The sequence below is a fragment of the Arctopsyche grandis genome, chromosome 7, assembly GCF_051622035.1.
Source record: "Arctopsyche grandis isolate Sample6627 chromosome 7, ASM5162203v2, whole genome shotgun sequence".
Lineage (NCBI taxonomy): Eukaryota > Metazoa > Arthropoda > Insecta > Trichoptera > Hydropsychidae > Arctopsyche > Arctopsyche grandis.
The window spans coordinates 10,876,545-10,896,088 of NC_135361.1; the positions used below are offsets into that span (position 1 = coordinate 10,876,545).

Consider the following 19,544-nt stretch of genomic DNA (forward strand, 5'->3'; position numbering starts at 1 on the left):
AATTAAAATTTTAAAATAGAAAATGTTCAGTAGATCAGTAGCTATTAAAATAGATATAAGATGTATTGTGAACATAATTTAGTAATAATAAAAAGCCGGGTAAAAACAGTAGTAGTATTTTAAATATGTATGTAATATAACGAATTTAATTGATTATTATAATTGAGTTATAAATTCAACACATTATTAAAATTAATTTAAATATTTTTTAGTATACTATGCGTGCAAATATTTAACATCATATTTTTAATTTAAGTAGTGCAGCAGTCTTTAAATATTTAAAATAAAAATATGCATGCATTAGCCGTACTATTTCAACGAATATTAAAAAATACAACTTGAACATTAATAATTTTAACTGCTAAGCTTAATTAAAATGTATTCATGAAAAGCATATAATTTTCGTTTATATTGTTTACAGAAATTTGTTGATTATGTACAATATATTAAATTGGGCGATGCATTTGGCCCACCCGTTTAAATTGTTTTTATTTTTACATAAAGTATTGCTTTTCATATGTTTTTGTTTGTAATTTAAAATTATAATTAAGTGTATATAATAGAGTTCATTTTAAACTAATAAAATAATCGATATTGAAATGCTTTGCTTCGAATGTATGTATATATTATAAAAAGCTACCTAGGTACATACATATATAAAGAGTGTCTTATGTTTTGTTATTTTTATTAGGAAAAACCACAGTAAATTCGAAAAACGTCAGGTTTAACACTTTTCTGATTTCACCACAAATCCTTGGGATTAATTACAAAAAAATAAAAACTCAAGGACGCCTAACGTGCCAGTGAAAGTCAATTGCCCAACACCATGTGAGTAACTACGTCCAATATTAATAAATTCTTCCGTTTATGGATATCGATCGATCAGCGTTCGCCTGATTGAAATTCATCGAAGTCTACTGTGGCCCAATAGAAAAGTTGAGCACGGGACATTTCAAGCTACAGAAACTACACCGACTTATATAATCAGACCAAAAAGTCATCTTCATCAAAAGCAAAAATGGAAAAGCACCGGCCTCGTACATATATAAATTGACAGCTGATCGTCAACAATCATCAATCCACTTGACACCACCACAGGAACAGGAGGGACAGCAACAAACAATCAACCATGACTAAATTCTTGGTAAATACTTCAAATCAACCACGTCAATCATACGATTTGTACAATGTGATTAAATTAATTGTTTTTTTTTTATAATTATTACAGACAGTATTCTTTGTGGCTTGCTTGGCAGCTCATTCTTCAGCTGGACTTCTACCATATGCCTCGTATTCCATTCAACCAATAGCTAGTGCATTTTCTGCACATACTGTCAACCATGCCGTTGCTGCTCCAATTATTGCACCAGCTCCTGTCCTGGCTCCAGCTCCTATCTTAGCTAGAGCTCAAGTTTTTGCAGCACCGGCACCATTCGCTCTAGCACCTAGAGCTCCTCTAGTGGCACACGCACCTTTCTTACCAGCTCCAGCACCAATTTTGGCTCCAAGAGCTCCAGTTTTTGCTCCTGCTCCAGTGTTCGCTCCTAGAGCTCCGTTTCTCTCAGCACCAGCTCCTTTTGTTGCTGGACCAGCACCGTATTTGGCAGGACCAGCTCCCTACGTTGCAGGACCAGCTCCATTCTTAGGAGGACCAGCTCCTTACTTGGCAGGACCCACTCCATACTTGGGAGGACCAGCTCCCTATGTTTCAGGACCAGCTCCCTATGTTGCAGGACCAGCTCCATTCTTAGGAGGACCCGCTCCCTACTTGGGAGGACCAGCTCCCTACGTTGCAGGACCTGCTCCATTGATTGCAGGACCAGCTCCTTTAGTAGCCAAAGCTCCTCTCGTAGCACCAGCGCCTTATTCCTATCCATTCTACGGAAAATAGATGGGAAATGAATTTATAGGATAGTAATTAGCTTTTGTTGAATTTTATACGCACTTGTTAAATCGTTGTTGATCTCTTGTTTGTATGTTTTTTTTAATAAAAAATAATCGATGTTATACAATTGCATATTTTATTTACTAAATCTTTTCTATGCATATATATTTTTTTAACACATGCAACTACATGATTACTTTTTGTATAAAACAAAAATAAAATCTTCAAAACGAATTAATTTTCATATTAAAGTGATATATTTTGTTTCCCAGTTTAGTTCGGAAGAAAGTTTTACTTATCTAATTTTTAAATTTAAATTACTAAAATCAAACTTTTTCCCAAACCACTTTATATTAAAAAGCTCAATCTTAGAATAACTAATTTAATTTTCACAAGATTTTTATTATTTTAATTGGTTACTTTAAACTATTAAAATATCATTAAATTCAAACTTCCACTTTGAAAATATATTAAAATATACTACAATGTATGTACTTTGTTGTAGTCCTATTGTATTACAAAAAAGTAGTGTATTATTGTAGTGCTGTTTATTATTAAAAAATAACAGTATTTTTTATTGACGAATTTATATTTAATTTATGTATAGTTATTACAAATATTACTAAATATTTTAAATAATGTAACCAAACCGATCCCTAACATTATGTTGGTGGTGTTTTTTATTGGATTTTAATCAATTTACACCAACCGGAAACATCAGAAATTAATATATTTTCCTACACTCATACACACTTCATAAAATAAATAACAATATAATTTCCCATATTATTATAAAATAACACAATAATATACATATATTGTATTGCTGTCGACGAAAAGACATTGAATCACATTGTGTGATGTAGCACAATTTCGATTTATAACAATTTAAACACCCCAAGGATACACTATCGTCACTATCGTTGGTAAACAATACCCATAATTTATGTACGCGTTAAATAAATACAAAACACACCTCCCTTGTCTCCATTACGATGTTAGGGGCCAAAGTTTACCAATGAATACATAATTCAAAATCTACTCCCAGAGGTTTTGAACATCCTCAGTAACGTGTTCATACATATATAATGTGTATACCTATGTGTGTATATGTTAGCTGTTGACATCGAGGACGTTCGAGTTCAAAATTGATCGAACGCATTATACTACATATATGTATACTATGTATAGTACTACGTTGTTTCATGGCCACGATGAAATTTATATAGTGGATTTGAGGAGTAATCACAGGTGTATTGTTCGTTGCGGAATGACGTTGATACTCCTACAAATATTTGTCCCACATACATACATATGTATATGTATGTACGTATGTGTGCCAGAATGCGAGCGCAATTAGCGAATTTGACTGGATGAGAGGTGGATTAATGGATGGCTAAATGTGACAGAGATGTGGATTTAATTATTTAAAATTAGGATTGTGGATAAGTGGATTTAGTTCTATTTCTGAAGATTCGATTAAATTTTGCCAGTGGGTTTATCTATGCGTACATGAGCGCTGTCGATAGTATAATCAGGGCTGCCGAGAGAGGGGGGAAGCTAGGGTTAAAGTTCAAGGGCCCGGATTACTTGAGGGACCCCGTGTTGGGACGTTCGACTGATCTATTTTGATATTTTATGTCTATATAATATATATGTACTTATAAAATGATACTAGTGAATATCAATATTTTTTGGTTGAATATAAAATTTATTTATATTATTATGAAATCTAAAAAGGCGTAGTTTTCATCCGAAGCTCTTTTTAAGCGTATTGATAGAAACACAAAAGACGCCGATTTTTATTTTTTATATAATAACTAGCTGAACCCGGCATGCTTTGCAATGCCACAATAACGCATGCAATTCCCGTTCCCGTTCCCGTTTCAAGTGATGGTTGGAGCTCAACTCGTGCCGTGTTCAAAGCCGTGTCGTCATAAACTGGTAACGTGGTTACCAACGAACACATTTCTTTGACTACACAATGGCGCTTCAAACTTTCGCGTCAGTAAAATCATAATTACGAATATTATTATTAAGAGGTTTTTTCCCGTTTTTTTCACAGTAAACTTCCCGGACATGCATACAACAAATTCTGAAAGTTCCATCGTAATCAGTTCAGTGGCTTAGGAGCCTATACGAGACAGACAGATAAAAAGACAAACAGACATTCAATTTTTTATATTATATATACCTAGATTATTTTTTTATGCTTATTCCACTATACATATTTATTTAATATTACACTAAATATTATTACCATAAATATTTTTCCAGCAAAAAAGATAGCGTGTATGTACACCAGGACATTGTGATTCATAAGAGGTAAATTAAATTAAATTAATATTAATATTTATTATTTGTATGTATGAGGTTAATCATTAAACATGTTTTGACTATTAAGATTATTAAGACTAAGACATATTATGACTATTTTTAATAAATGTTTATTATTTTTAAATGAAATCATCATATATTCAAAATTTGTGTTTTATATGTTATGTGTAGTATTATTGCATGATATGTATGTGTATGGCATATTTTGAATAAACAAAAAAAACAATAGATAGTTGTAACAAATTTATTTATTTGTAATTCCTGCTTATAATATAGTCAATCTCCAGGTACTCAGTTCTTAATATGAACTATCATATCAAATGAGGAATTTGAACAATAGTTCGAAAAATAAGTGGCAATTAACTATAACGGTGAGCTATCGAAAGTTGTTGTCAGTGCTGAATTTTGAAATTTAACCGATGTAGCTGGCATAGGGGTAGGCAGAGTATGCACCGAGAGCTGGAGCTGCTACGAGAGGAGCTGGACCTGCTACGAATGGAGAAGCAGCTACGAGTGGAGCAGACGCTACGATAGGAGCATGAGCTATTACTGGAGTTGCTACAGCATGGTTGACGGTATGAGCAGAATATGAACTGGCATAGGGAGCTACGGCATAGGAGGCCAAAGGTAGAACTCCAGCTGATGAGGAAGCCACGAGGACTACGGCGAAGAAAATCTGAAAAGATAAGATTGATTAATAAACAATTCAAAGAAAATTGTGATATTGTATGCGGATTGATAGTTACCAGGGACTTCATCATTTTGGTTTTGGTTTTTGGGGTTTGTTGACTGGTTGTGGAAGTCGACTGGGTTGTGATGATGCTTCTGAGACGATGCTATCACTTTTTATAGTGGTTTGGTGCTGAATTGGTGGTGGTATCGTCATTATGAAAGTGATACGTGGAAATACTTAATTCGTCGTCGTGGGTATGTTCTGAATGTAATTACATAGTATTTTACAATATATTAGGAAGAAATGTGTACTTGTGTGTTTGAAGATTAATCGCATGTTACATATATCACAAAATCGACACTGAAAATATTAATCCTGTTATCAACAACATCGAATAATTGGCTCGTTATGTTGAAAATCCGTTGTTGTATTCCTATGATTAATTATTGAGATTTTATGATATGTAATGAGTCGATAAAATAATTGGGTGATTGTAGGTTTATAATAGATATTTAAATATACGTATTTGGATAGTTCGCTTGAGGAAGCAAATGTTTTTTGGGCTTAGTAAAAAACTGTGTTTTTAACGCTTCTGGTACAAATGCTGTCAATTTAATTATGAATTAATTTTACAGATGCATATTTTTAAGTGAAATAAATGTTTTTTAAAAATATACTTAAGTTCTTTGTGGACATACGTATTTATGTATAAGAGTTATTGGAGAGTGCAGAAATTTATTAATAATTAATATATGTAATTTATTGAAAAATTAAATATTTCAGATATACATATATACATACATAGTGTTTTAGAATCGTCAGCCACTCAATAAAACTATTGTTAGATAAATGGTATCTGTTCATTTGGTTACCGTTTCAATCAAGTTACGTATAAACTTGCATTATAATGTATGAATATTTTGTGCTTTTCCTAATAGTTGTGTGATGAAAAATTAAACTTTAAAATTCCACGTATCTATGTATGTAAGTGTCGGTTACTGAAATTCGATACGACGTACATTTTTTTTTAAATTTTTAATTCAGTTTTTGAATTCAATTATCTCCCAAAAGGTTAATCAAATCGGATTGATTTTTTTTACATATAATAGAAATTATAAATTTTATTCCCTCATATTTTTCAAATATTTTTATCTCAGCCAAAAGTAGTACTTTTACTCTAGAGAATCGAGGTTTTTTATGTTTTCCCCAGAAACCTTTTATTTAGTTTATTGAACTGAAATTTCATATCTAGAAGGGTAGGCGTAATACCAAATTAAACATATATAACATTTGGCGAGCACCTGTCAACCGGAAGTAGCAGTTTCCTCTTGTTCGATTTTTATTCCACTATTTATTCGACCCCTTTAACGTGTGTGCTCTTCACGAGAAAATTCAAAATTTGTAAACCTGAGGTAGTAATTTTTTTTAAAACAATATTTGATTATTTTATTTTGACCTTTTAAATTATATTTATTTTCTTGATATTTATTGTGTATAATATTTATAGTAATTTTAAGTAATGAAAAAAATTTGAACAGAATCGGACAACTGGAAGTAGAACTTTTGTCTTATGTGAGTTTCCCTAAATTTGCGCTCAATTTGTATCAAAATTCTCTCATGTGTGAGCGTGTATGTATGTACATATGTTTAATTATCGAATTTTGTTTGTAACCTTATATTCTTCAAATACATAGATAAATTTGTGGGTTGGTCAAATCTGAAATTTTTTAAAACTCTGTAAAAGAAAGATCAAATTAAAACAAATATAATATACAAGGCCAATGAAATAGTAATGTGTAATTCTCGTCTTTACAAAATGTATGTTATTTTGGATTTACTAGTACATAAGTATGACGATAATACATACACATGTATGTATGTATGCACATATAACCCATATCAACCATTATTAAATGCTTTTCTTATTTGTTTTTATTGTTATTAATTTTTGGAAATTGTTTTGTTGTGAATGTTAAATACGATGTAATGCTGTTTGCTTCTTTTATTTATATATAAATAAAGTAATTTTACTGAGAACAAAATAAAACTTACTTGTAACTTTTATATCAAATAAAAATCTTACAAATCTATGCATATATATTAAAAAAGAAAACACAATCTTTTATCTCAAACGACAGTTTCATCAGTTTGACGCAAGTTTTCATTTTTATTTGACGCAGCGCTTCTATTCGATGACGCGCTTTGCATCTTTACGTCAAAGGCAATTGTCTGCACTCATCTTTGTTTTATTGGAAATTAGATGAAAATAGAAATTAGAAAATTGCCATACGCGATAATTTCGACACTCTTCTCTAATGTCGGTTGAATCGATCACGTGAACTATTGGGCAAATATCGTCTCGACACGACCGTCCCACTGAACAATAACGCATGATCAGAATACTAATTTGGATATCACACAAACGCCATAATCATTCTTGGTGTGTCGTCAATAAATACTGTTAAAAGTTTCAATTTCGTTTCCATTGAACCGTCCGATAATAATTTCGGCGTTAATGTGTAATATGTTGGATAAAAAAAGACCAATTGAATGTACGATCGTGATGTTTCATTATCGAGTGGGCTTCACGTTTCAAAAATTCATCGCATACTACTTAGTACAAAACTTAAGTGGATAATGTATTAATATTAAAAATGAGTTTATTTAAAATAAGTTTTTTGGAAGTAAATCAAGATTTTTTATATAAAATATAGGGTTGATAAATGAGTCATCAGTTTAAAAACAATCAATATTGTTGCGATAAAATTATAGTACTATAAATGAGAATCGTTAATAGCCTTCCTTAAATTTTTTATTTCAATTTATCCAACCGGTGAAAAGTGGTTGTTTTTGATTTCGGTCGGAAAATTAAAAAGTCTCGCGATTTATTTCCAAGTGAAAACTTTTTTCTTTCTGAACGACGAAAACCCCCAAGTGTAGAAAATTACGCGTCGTTTTTGTTTGAAATTTTCTGTAAATAACGCAAACACGCTTTAGCACAAAACGATTAAATACAATTTCAAGTTATAATTAAAAAGTTAGTTAACACGTTCCAACCGAACATTCGTTTATAATATATATGTATGTATTTATATTTGGATCTGTTACGTAGACAAATCTACACGTTTGCAAAACAAGAAAAATAAACTGTTAATTCATATAATTAATAAAAATGTTTATCTTTATAATTATATGTAAATGAATACCTATAATATATTTATTCAATTAAGACAAATAGAGTAGCACATAGATATACAATTATGTATACTAAAAATATTTTTTTTAGCTTATTCTATGTTTTTAGCTTATTATATATACATATATATACATTGTATGTATGGATGTGGAAATAAGACATGCATTTATCAATATACGTATAGTTCCATTTCTGGGACACAATCTTCCTCTCTATTTAAAACATATACATACATATGTATCTTAATAGAATAATTTTTGTATTAAATGATTTTTAATCTTCCGACTAATTATATCGGAACTTCAAGAAAATGAGTATTTTATATACATAAATATGTACATACATATATGAAGAAAAACGCTTATGCAACAAATCATAATTCTGATTGATTAATCAGAATTATTTTTGATTAAATAAATTTTCTTCTTTATTCAATCTCGATTTTTCTATGCTAGCATTGTCCATTTTTTTCAAAAATTAATTATGTATATACGTAACATTCTTTATTAAATACTTATTTCGTTAATGAATTTATCCCTCGCTTGGAAAACATTTTTCATCAAAAACATGTCTTTTTTAATCTGTAAGAAAAATATCTAATATAGTTACAATATTTAATTTGTTTTTTTTTCGAATTCCTCTTCCAATATCGTAGCTAATTGTGTTTTTCATAAAGTGACTCTTAATATTATCAATAATATTCATACATACATACATATGTATGTACGAATACTCGTATATATATTTGTATACATATACGTTCAATTAAAGATTAAAAGTAAAAAATATTCTTTATTTTAAAAACGCTTTATTTTTTTCGATTTTTTATTGAATAGTTATTTTTTTTTATTTCCTTGTGCAACTTTTGTTTTGCTTAAAAATCGAAAGTAGTCTCTAGATAGTGATCTATGTATGACCCAAAAGTAGGGTTGCATTTGTATGCATAATTGTTACAGTTAAAATGCCGCCTGCAGATTATTAGGCAAAACGACTGTGGACAGTTTCATCACGGCCGAAACATTGCCAATAACACAATTGTAATGCACATGTTCTACAATGGTTAATGGTCATATTTCGGGAACTGGAGGAGGGGTATAAAAAGTCGAATGGATCACCACAGCGACATCATTCACTTCTCTGCTTTCGAGCTTCACTTCAGCTAACAAAGCAAAGCAAAACCCACCCCCAAAACCAACCGAAAATGTCTTCAATGAAAATGGTATATTAATGACAGCCTGAAATTTATATCGAATTTGTATCTCAGACTCTATATTCATTTTTATTTTCAATTTACAGATCTCCGCCGTCTTCCTCTTCGCTGCCATCTCGGTGAGCAATGCTGGAATAGTGGCTCCATTTTTGGCTTCGGCACCAGCTCGTTCCGTGCACGCAGTTGCTGAAACTTTTGCAGCGCCTGTCTTGGCTCCAGCTCCACTCTTAGCATCAGCTCCTTTGGTAGCCAGAGCTGCTCCTTTGGTAGCTCCTGCTACTATCGGTTATGCTAGTGCCGTCCCTCAGAACATTCCTCCATATGCCAGTCAGATCAGCATCGTCAACAGGGCTCTTTCTGGATATGTGTCTGCTCCACTTTTGGCTGGACCAGGTCCTCTGGCTTATACCAGCGCCCTTGCTGGCCCATTGGCTGCCCCATTAGCTGCTGGTCCGTTCGCTGCCCCATTAGCTGCTGGTCCGTTCGCTGCCCCATTAGCTGCTGGTCGATTCGCTGGTCCATTCGCTGCCCCATTAGCTGCTGGTCCATTCGCTGCCCCATTAGCTGCTGGTCCATTCGCTAGTCCATTCGCTGCCCCATTAGCTGCTGGTCCATTCGCTGCCCCATTAGCTGCTGGTCCGTTCGCTGCCCCATTAACTGCTGGTCCATTCGCTGCCCCATTAGCTGCTGGTCCATTTGGTGCTCCATTAGTCGGTGGACCATTCGCTTCTCCTTATCTCGCTGCTCCATTTGGTGCTCCAGTTGCTGCTCCTTTGGCTGCTGCTCCAGTTGCTGCTCCTTTGACCGCTGCTCCAGTTGCTACTCCGTTGGCCGCTGCCCCAGCTGTCGACGATAAATAAATTTATTTTGTTATGCTTTTTACATGTTGAATTTTACAATAAATAACTTGAATGGATGATTTTTTTTATTTTCATGTTATATTAAAATTGCTAGTTCACATTTTAAATTCATAGCATAGTACACATAAAAGTTTCCAATTGAAAAGGTAATAAAAACATATTAATAGATTTTAGATGAAATGTTATTACCCAGTATAACAAAGCTTATAGGTGTTTCCAATATATAAACACATTTCACTCGAACATATAATTAATTAATTATTATTAATATTATTTTTACATATATTATTATTATATTTATTTATTGTATCATTCCTTTCAATTATCTATGTAGATATATGTATGTACATATGTATGTTATTTATGTATATGAACAGTGGGGATTGCACTATTTTCCCTATGGTCTGGAATAAAAAGTTATTATTATTATTATTATATACATATATGTATGTACGTACATACATATGTATCAAATATGTATGTATGCAAATGTATATACTTGTATTTTAAAATTGTCTTCTTCTTCAAATCCGTATTAGGACGTAATCGACTACCATGAGCCACTTTTAATTTACTTTTTTAAATTACATCACTTAATTAATTACATTTGTATAAGAATGATATTTGTATGTTTAGGTTATCAAATATATATGTATATAGTACATACATATGTACATATGTCAAAAAATTTCATAAAAAACGTGGAAATATATTTTTTTATATTTTTATATACGTGGAAATATAATTATTTTTTTTAAATTTATGTCAATTTAATTTTTTGTAAATTGAACAAAGCCATTACATATTATGTATACATATATATGTTTGTATTTCATTATATGTACCTATGTATATAATAGAATTCAACATGGAGGGTTTTTTTGTAAGAAAGTTCAAGTGGTTTTCAATTATTATTACTATACCTACATACATGTATAACGTATTCGTAACGTATACATCCTGTGACTTAAATCCTAATATTTAATATTTGTACATAAATTGCAATTTATGTATGTACACACGAAAATTTAATACATTATCCATTACACATTTAATGGAAATTAATTAACTTGAATAAGTAACTGTACAATATTAAGTAAAAACATATTTTCTGTAAACTTTGATATTTATGTACATCTAATAATTTTCATACAATATGTAAAATTTGCACAATGTATACATATATGTATGTATACGTATTAAAAAAAATTAAATACACACATTGAATTAAATTAGTTAGTATTTATATTACATTTTTGTATCCAATAAAAAATGAAATTCTTTATATAAGGCTTTTTTTTATGTCATTTATATGAACTGTTATAATATTTTACTCCCATTTACTATGTACATGGATATTTATTTACATATTAACATATGTATGTATATCATAAAAAAATCTGTGTACTGCGTATTCTATGTACATATGTACATACATCCGTAATATAATAAAAAAACTAAACTATATGAATTGTAGTATTATATTTTGTTATCTAAACAGATACTTAAATGTATGTATAAGTCACAGTGAAAATATATTTTCACTGACGTTTCAGTGAAATCATAACATTTTCAGGGTTGGTTTTATTCATTTAAGATTAGATTGTTGGGCTTGGTATTATTTAAGGGTAAGGATAGGTTAGGTTAAGTAAGGGTTGGCCCAATTCATTTAAGATTGGTTTGTTAGTTGGAATTGGTCAAAATATATTTTTACTTGAAATATGCTTTCACTGTAACATATATGTACATAAGAAAATAAAACCACAAAGGCTTGGAAATATGTATAATATATTTAGCCAGCAGCATAGCTCGGTCGTTAACTCTTTGCTTAACACCGAGAGGCATCGAGTTCGATCCCATGAGCTGACCTCGAGTATATCTGTAATGCTGCTGGTCAGACCTGAATATTTGTGACTCCTGGTCGATCGTTTCCTATCAGAGTTTGCCAATTTTCTTTGATTTCATTGTTGAAACGGTTCCCGATTAAAAAAAATTGGCTTAAAATCATTCCTACTTACAATGTCACTACTATTTGAGTATGATTAATGTTCAATAAAATTTATGTACAATTCATAGATGTCTCGTTACAATTGCGAGTTTAAGTCAGTGTCTCGTAATTCAGCAACTTGTTTAATAAATAAAAATGCTGTATTGTTTGTAATTGGCCAGGAAGGTGCATTGGGGTTTATCTGTAAGGCCTTGCTGGTATAAAAAATTAAAAAAAAATAACAAACAAATTTATAGATGATTTTTATTACCTTCTAATATCCATACATTGTAAATAGTCTACCCAAGGTAGGCTGAAAATAGTTTCAAATCATTTTTCGCAACAAAATCCAAAAACTTAGATACATATGTACATAAATATATATGTACATATATGTAATTAGATAAATCAGCAGTTATATTTAAAAGTGGCAGAAGTCCAATTTTCAGTTCCAAAAGCACTATTTCTGTTCGACTTCATTCACAAATTGTTATCACTTCTTTTAATTCGATATGTCCAAAATCTCGGAAAAACAGAATAAACGTATTACAGACCACCATAATTTTTAAATATTGTAAAACGTAAAACATTTTATTTAATATTTTGCTAGATATTTCTCCACTTTCAATTATAACGGCTCATATGTAAATATATCTATTGATAAATGATAAGATTGCGAAATTTTAATATAAAGGCATATCAACACTACTACTACCAAACTCAATTAATTACAACGTAATTTAAGCCCAATCAACATTCGACCCGCACATCTAATTCGACAGTTTACACGAAATGGTACCCATTTTGCAATCGAATCACAACGACTACACGTCTAACATTCCGACGACGAAGATTTATACATACGAGTACATTTTTTCCAATGAATTTTACCAAGACATCACCAGATACTTTTTGGGTCACTTCAACCAGCTCGGTATAAAAAGCTCTGTCCGAAAGCATACATCACTCAGCAACGGTTCAGCAACGACACCATGTCTTCCTTTACAACTTTTGTACGTATAAAAATTATCGAACTTAATATTTGACAACATTCTTTAATATTAAACCGTGTAATTTTCTTACAGGTTATTCTTAGCATTGCCCTTGTCTTTGGCAATGTCCATGGGGGTATTTTTTCTGGTGTACCTGCGACTACCCTAGCAGTTTCCTCCCCTCTTGTATCCAGGTCTTTCTTCCAGGCTTCTCCTCTTCTTCAATACTCAACTTTGCCCCAAAACTATTTGACATACGCCAGCTATGGAAGCCTCTTAAATGGAAGGCTGGCTTCTCCATACATCGCTGCTCCAGCTTACTACAAATATGCTCTTCCTTCTTACGTACAAGCAGCTCCTGCTGTATATCTCAACCCTGGAAGGACCATCATAGATCCAGCAGTCGCTGAAGAAGTGCCGGTTGCAAAAGAAGCTGCTCCAGAAGAAAAAGAAGTTATCGAATCTGAAGCAGTAGCGGCCGGCGAAGCTCCCGAAGTGGAAGAAAACTAAAAATAGATTCTTACTATTTTTCAATGCTATGTATGTAATAAATAATATGGAATATTCACACTATTAGTTTAATGAATAAACGGAATTTTTACTGAAAATTTAATTTCAATGAATGAACGGACACGGGTTTCGCAATATCAAAACATTATATCATGTTACGATTTGATTTAGTACAATATTGTCTCATCTATTCAAATGTGCCTCGTCTGCTTGTGACATTTTCCATAACCAATGTAGTGACATTGGGTACAATTCTTTTTATTCTAACAAATACATACATTGTCTATTACAAGCGTATTTAGACATTCGAAATTGTATGGAAAGCCCTGACACATTGTACATACAAACATATTACGGGATATCATTCAATTTAACAATAACAATTATATAATTGTTTGCGATTTTGATGATTAAATAATAATTACTCAATGAAATTAAATCATCTAAAAATGATACACGATTACACTGAGCAACAAAATATCACTCTTTTTCTTACCGGAGCGGAAACTAATCAATCTTTATTAATTTTTACCCACTTAATTCGAAAATGACAACGATTTTTGCTGACTTATTTTCTTTGAAAAAAGTGAATTTTTTAGAAATTTTTAGACTGCAAAATTTTAGAAATTTTGCAGTCTCTAACTAAAATCAAGTATTGCTGTGCCAAAAGCGAGTATTGAAATCAATAGTCAAATATTTTTTCTATTGATTATGATATTTTACTGCTGTAAAATACTTGTAGTTAAAAATATACTTTATGTTTTACTCAGCTTTATTAGCTAATTTCACTAATTTGTCACTTAGCCACGGTTTTTATCTCATAAATGAAAATAAACCAACAAAAATCAATATCATATTCGAATTTAGTGGATCACACTTAGTAAAATTGATTATTCTCCGCCCCGGTGCTATTAGAATGTAAATATTACTTGTAATTATTATTAATAATCCAAGAACAATTAGGCTAAGCTTAGATTCATAAATTCATAATATTAGATTACATAGGCATAATTCCGCATTAATAGAATTAATCTCCTTTCAAATTAAATTCATATGTACCTTTTCTTACTCCATAAATAGCCTCAAAAACAATTACTGAAGTTTTAGATGACAATTTATTTATTAGACCTGTTGAATAAACTGTCGTATTAAATTACACAGTTTTATTATTATATTATTATTGGTATATGTATATGTATCTATATACGTACATACATATGTACAATAGCCTGAGCCATTTTTAAAATAAATTTATTTATTTTGAATGTATTTTGAAAGAAAATTGATGGATGATGATAAATCAATAAATGAATAATTTGGATTTCTCTACGGATGAAAAACTTGCATATGAAGAGAAGTAAGCTAAATATTTTATTCATAAATACATATATAATATCAATGCACATTCCTTGCCTTGTCCCATTTTTAACCATTTGCGAGAAATGGGACAAGGTTGCCAATTTTTTTTGGAACCGTTTCAATTGAATTGGCAAACTATGACACGATCGACCTGAAGACATATGTACATCCAAGGTCTGGCCAGCAGCACTGGACCAGGGTTTAAACCCGTCATCACTCAGTATAATACGCATCACACGCTAAGTTACGTCGCTAACCACTAATCTATGCTGCTGGTTAGGCAAAAAGGCTTTCAATACGATTTAGCACGATGGACTTATTCATATGCTCATTACTAACAAAATACTGAACTACCTAATTTTCATCATCAGACCATAAAAAGTTAGTCGCAATACAAACAATAAAATCACGGCAGATATCCCACAAGGAAGCTTTCTATGGCCAATCTTATCTTCCGTATATATTAAAGACAAATGTACTGTCAATAATATATACTAATATAACTATTAAATAAACAAAATATGTATTGTGAACATACATAATATATGAAAGATAAAAAGTTTAAAAAAAGTTTATTGATCAATAAAAAATATCCTAGATGCACCCATTCACCATACCTACATATAAACGAAAAAAATATCATCAAATGATTTTGTCAGAGATTTGAACAAAAATTATATAAAATACACACAATTATATAAACTACAAATGCCAAATCCAATTTATTTAATTAAAAAGTACATATATTTTTATAAAATTTAAATATTCTCTATACATATGTACATACCAGTGGCGTGCGCTGAAATTCTCTCTCTTTTTGTCGTACAGCCTTACTGGTACAAACATATATTAAATAAATGTAGGGGTTGTAAAATAAATTGGAAAATTAACAGTTTATTCCAAAGATTCATTCTTTGGAATAAACTGTTCATAGTTCATTATTATTGTAAAATTCCGTTTAGGTGTAATCAAACATTTGGTTAGTAATGTAGATATTTTTTACAATCAATAATACATACATATACATATGTACATACGTTACATAATTTATAGTGGCCATTACTTTTTATCATTAATTCTTTATACTGTAACAACTCCTGTGAAATGCGCCAAATTTAAATTTAAATTTGACGGTGGGAAAAGTTGAAAAAATTGTTAAAATTTTTAATGTTAATTTATATCATGTAAAAATTATGTACTATCTATGAACACACATTCAGTTCCATTGTATTTATGTGTAAAAGAAATATTAAAAGCCCAAATAACTATTAATAGTGACTTATTGTTTAAATTTAAGGTACATTTTTAGCCCATTCTCAAAGACTTCAAAGAGTGTTTGTCTGTAATAGTCCCCTGTTCAAAAAATGTTTGTATTTTAAACTTTTCACCAATGAGTGAGAGGTGACTACGAGCTTGTTAAAATACAAAGTGTTCTATGGCTCAGGTCTTCTATGGCTCAAAGTGTTCTATGGCTCAGGTCACGCAGGGCTGTTTCGGTCCTTCGGACAAATGCATCTCCGGACTCCGGAGAGATATATGCAGTTAGATTAAGCGTTTCACACCCGGTGATTTCTTAGTCGCTCACATTTTTATACATTTGGTCTGGTTGGTGTAGCCTAGAGCTATGTTCTGGGACATGTGTAATGAAATTAAATATTTATAATATAATACTGATTCTTCACAAGGTATAAAATTCCGACTGTTAAAATATTGATCAAATGTATAAAAATAGCATTAATTTATGTACAAGTCATATGAGATGATCGAAACATACATATGTATGTAGTCATATTATACATAATAATATGTAAATTAAACTAAATTAAAAATCCTTATTCAGCTGTCACTTTGACACTTGGTTATAATATTACACGCTGACAAGTCCACGCATTCAGCAAAGAATTTGCCGAATCCGTGAACTGGGCAACGCGCTTGCATTTTTCACGCATTCGGCAATTCTCTTGCCGAATGCGTGTAATAGACAATTTCACGGATTCGGTGTAACACATACATGTAAATATTGAATAAATGTGGTCTTACAACGCATTGATGACGATCAATTTAAAATTGAAAATTTTCTAAAATTTTGACTATTTAATTAGCTAATAGTTGTGTCTATTGAAAATTCTAATATATTTTTAGAAACTAATAAAGCTATTATATATTGTTATATTAAAAATGAAACATATGCATATCATTGTGGTGTAACAAATACGTACATATAAAACAATCTATAAATATTTATTACGGAATTAAATATTTTTCATTTTTATAAAATATTTCTCATAAAGAAAAGTTAGTCGCTATTACAATCATTAAAAAATATTCATTTAATGAAATACTGCTTCAAGTATGTAGGTACATACATTCTGCATATATTTACTATGAAATTTAAACACAAATTCGAAAATTAAACGTTATAAATTATATAGTTAACTAATACTTAGATACATGAATGTTCGAATATATATGTAGAACATCGTTTATGTACATATTTAATCAGCAACTGCTCTGTGTCAAAAATTAGGTGACAAATTCCACGTATTCGCCAACCAAATTCGAAGGCTTTATGCGAGCGTCGTTTTATTTTCCAACGCCAATTGCAGATTTTTTACAAACATAATTGCACAAGTCGTAAATTGGATGCAATAATATCAAGAACATGTGACGAAAGTGTTAAAGCTCCCAAATCACGTCTATTCGGTTGCGCACTCCACGGTATAAATGCTCTATCGAACTGCGAATCGTCAGGATAACTTCAACGAAGAAGCAACCGATCAACAGTCAACATGTTCAAACTTGTAAGATTGAATCTATATACGTACTTGAGCTGAAATATTTACTATATCTGTATTATAATAAGCGTTTTCATGGTTTCAGTTCTTGTGCATCTCCATGCTGGTGGCTTGCAGCTATGCCGCTCCATCTCCTGGAATCTTAGCCGCTGCTCCCGTAGTCACGGCTACTAGTTCCCAAGTTATTGCCAGGAATTACAATGCTGGTTTGGTTACTTCTGTAGTAGCTGCTGCTCCTCTTGTAGCTGCTGCTCCAGTAGTACGTGCTGCTCCACTAGTTGCTGCTCCTGCTTTTGCTGCTCATGCTTTTGCTGCCCCAGCAATCGCTGCTCCAGCTTTCTCTCCTTACACCAACTTGGCCTACTCTGGATATCCATACATCATCTAAATGCACTATAAATGCAACGATTAAATAAAAGATTTTAGCAGCTCACATTGGTTTCTTAATTTATTTATGTATAACGCAGACCTTTTCTTATGAGACTTATAGTCATACCATTTGGCTGGCCACAATATTCATTTACATATCTTTAACACATCACACATTAGCCAGCAGCATACATAGCTTGCTGACTGTGTCAATACTAAACACCGAGAGGTTGTAGGGTTCGATCCCGTGGGTTGATCTCGATTGAAAATAATTAATTACAGGTACTATCTATAGTGCTGCTGGCCAGAATTTGATATTTGTGACTCCAAATCAATCCAATTCAATAAATTTATATGTGTACAAGCTTAGTACCATAGATGTCGCTCAGGAGCAAGTCGAAAACGACGTAATTGGAAAATATAAAATTGGGTCCATCGGTTATGACGAATAATGATAATTTAGAAGTTTATTTACTAAAAAAAAAACTTCTCCTCGATAACATGTTTCAGTAAATCTTATCCAATTTTCGAAATAAAAAAATCCATTGTATAAATAATAATAATAGTGGTAAAAATAATTTACAGAATTAAAAAATAATAAATTTCAACAAAGAGAAGACCACTCATTCATACTTTTCCTCACTTTTCCACTATGCAAATCTAGAATTTAAATGTAGGACCACCATGGTACTTTAACTTAGACCATGGATTAAAATAAAATGAATTTTAAACACCGGACAGTTCGTCATTTTCTAATAGTTATTAGAAAAATGTTTCTAGTATTTATTTTATTTATTATTTTTACATACATACATATGTATATACAAATATACAAGGAAGTTATAGTTAAGTTACAAACATAGATCAAATTGAAAATATATGCATTATTCAATTATACAGCAAAATATTATATGCTAACCAGCAGAATAGACTAGTGGTTAGCATATAATGCTTTGAACAGAGTGGTTATGCGTTCAAATCCCACTGGTTTCTGCTGGCCAGACCTTGAATTTGTGATTCCAGGTCGATCATATCCTATCAGAGTTTGCCAATTTATCTGATTTTCATTGAAACGGTTCCAACAAATTGGCAACCATCGAGCTTTTTACAATTTGGAATTTCGCTGACTTGTATAAAATGCTGCAAATTGACAAATTTAACACAAATGTCTCTGTGTATGTTAATTGATATGTATTTACTGAATTTCGCTGAATTGTTTAAAATGCTGCAAGTTTACAAATTTGACCATAGATATTTCCGTGGATATTTATTTATATGTATTCATATTTGTATCAAATGTACAATGTTTCTGGCTAGGAATGCACATTGGGGCTACCTGTTAGGCCTTCCTGATATAAATTAAAGATACAA

At 31.3% G+C, this 19,544-nt stretch overlaps 2 protein-coding genes across 2 annotated transcripts in view; both read left to right on the forward strand.

The window, feature by feature from the left end:
* Positions 1-19,544, forward strand: part of LOC143914760 (uncharacterized) — a 1,424,209-nt gene that overhangs the window by 808,614 nt on the left and 596,051 nt on the right. The window lies entirely within an intron of this gene.
* On the forward strand, positions 9,293-10,161 carry LOC143914058 (uncharacterized). The gene is made up of 3 exons (XM_077434148.1): positions 9,293-9,310; positions 9,388-9,658; positions 9,830-10,161. Exons 1-3 carry the CDS (start codon positions 9,293-9,295, stop codon positions 10,159-10,161), a joined length of 621 nt encoding a protein of 206 aa, XP_077290274.1.

Coding starts and splice junctions, on each gene's coding strand:
- LOC143914058 (XM_077434148.1), top strand. Junction 9,659..9,829: donor CATCGTCAACAGGGCTCTTT/CTGGATATGTGT, acceptor GTCCATTCGCTG/CCCCATTAGCTGCTGGTCCA.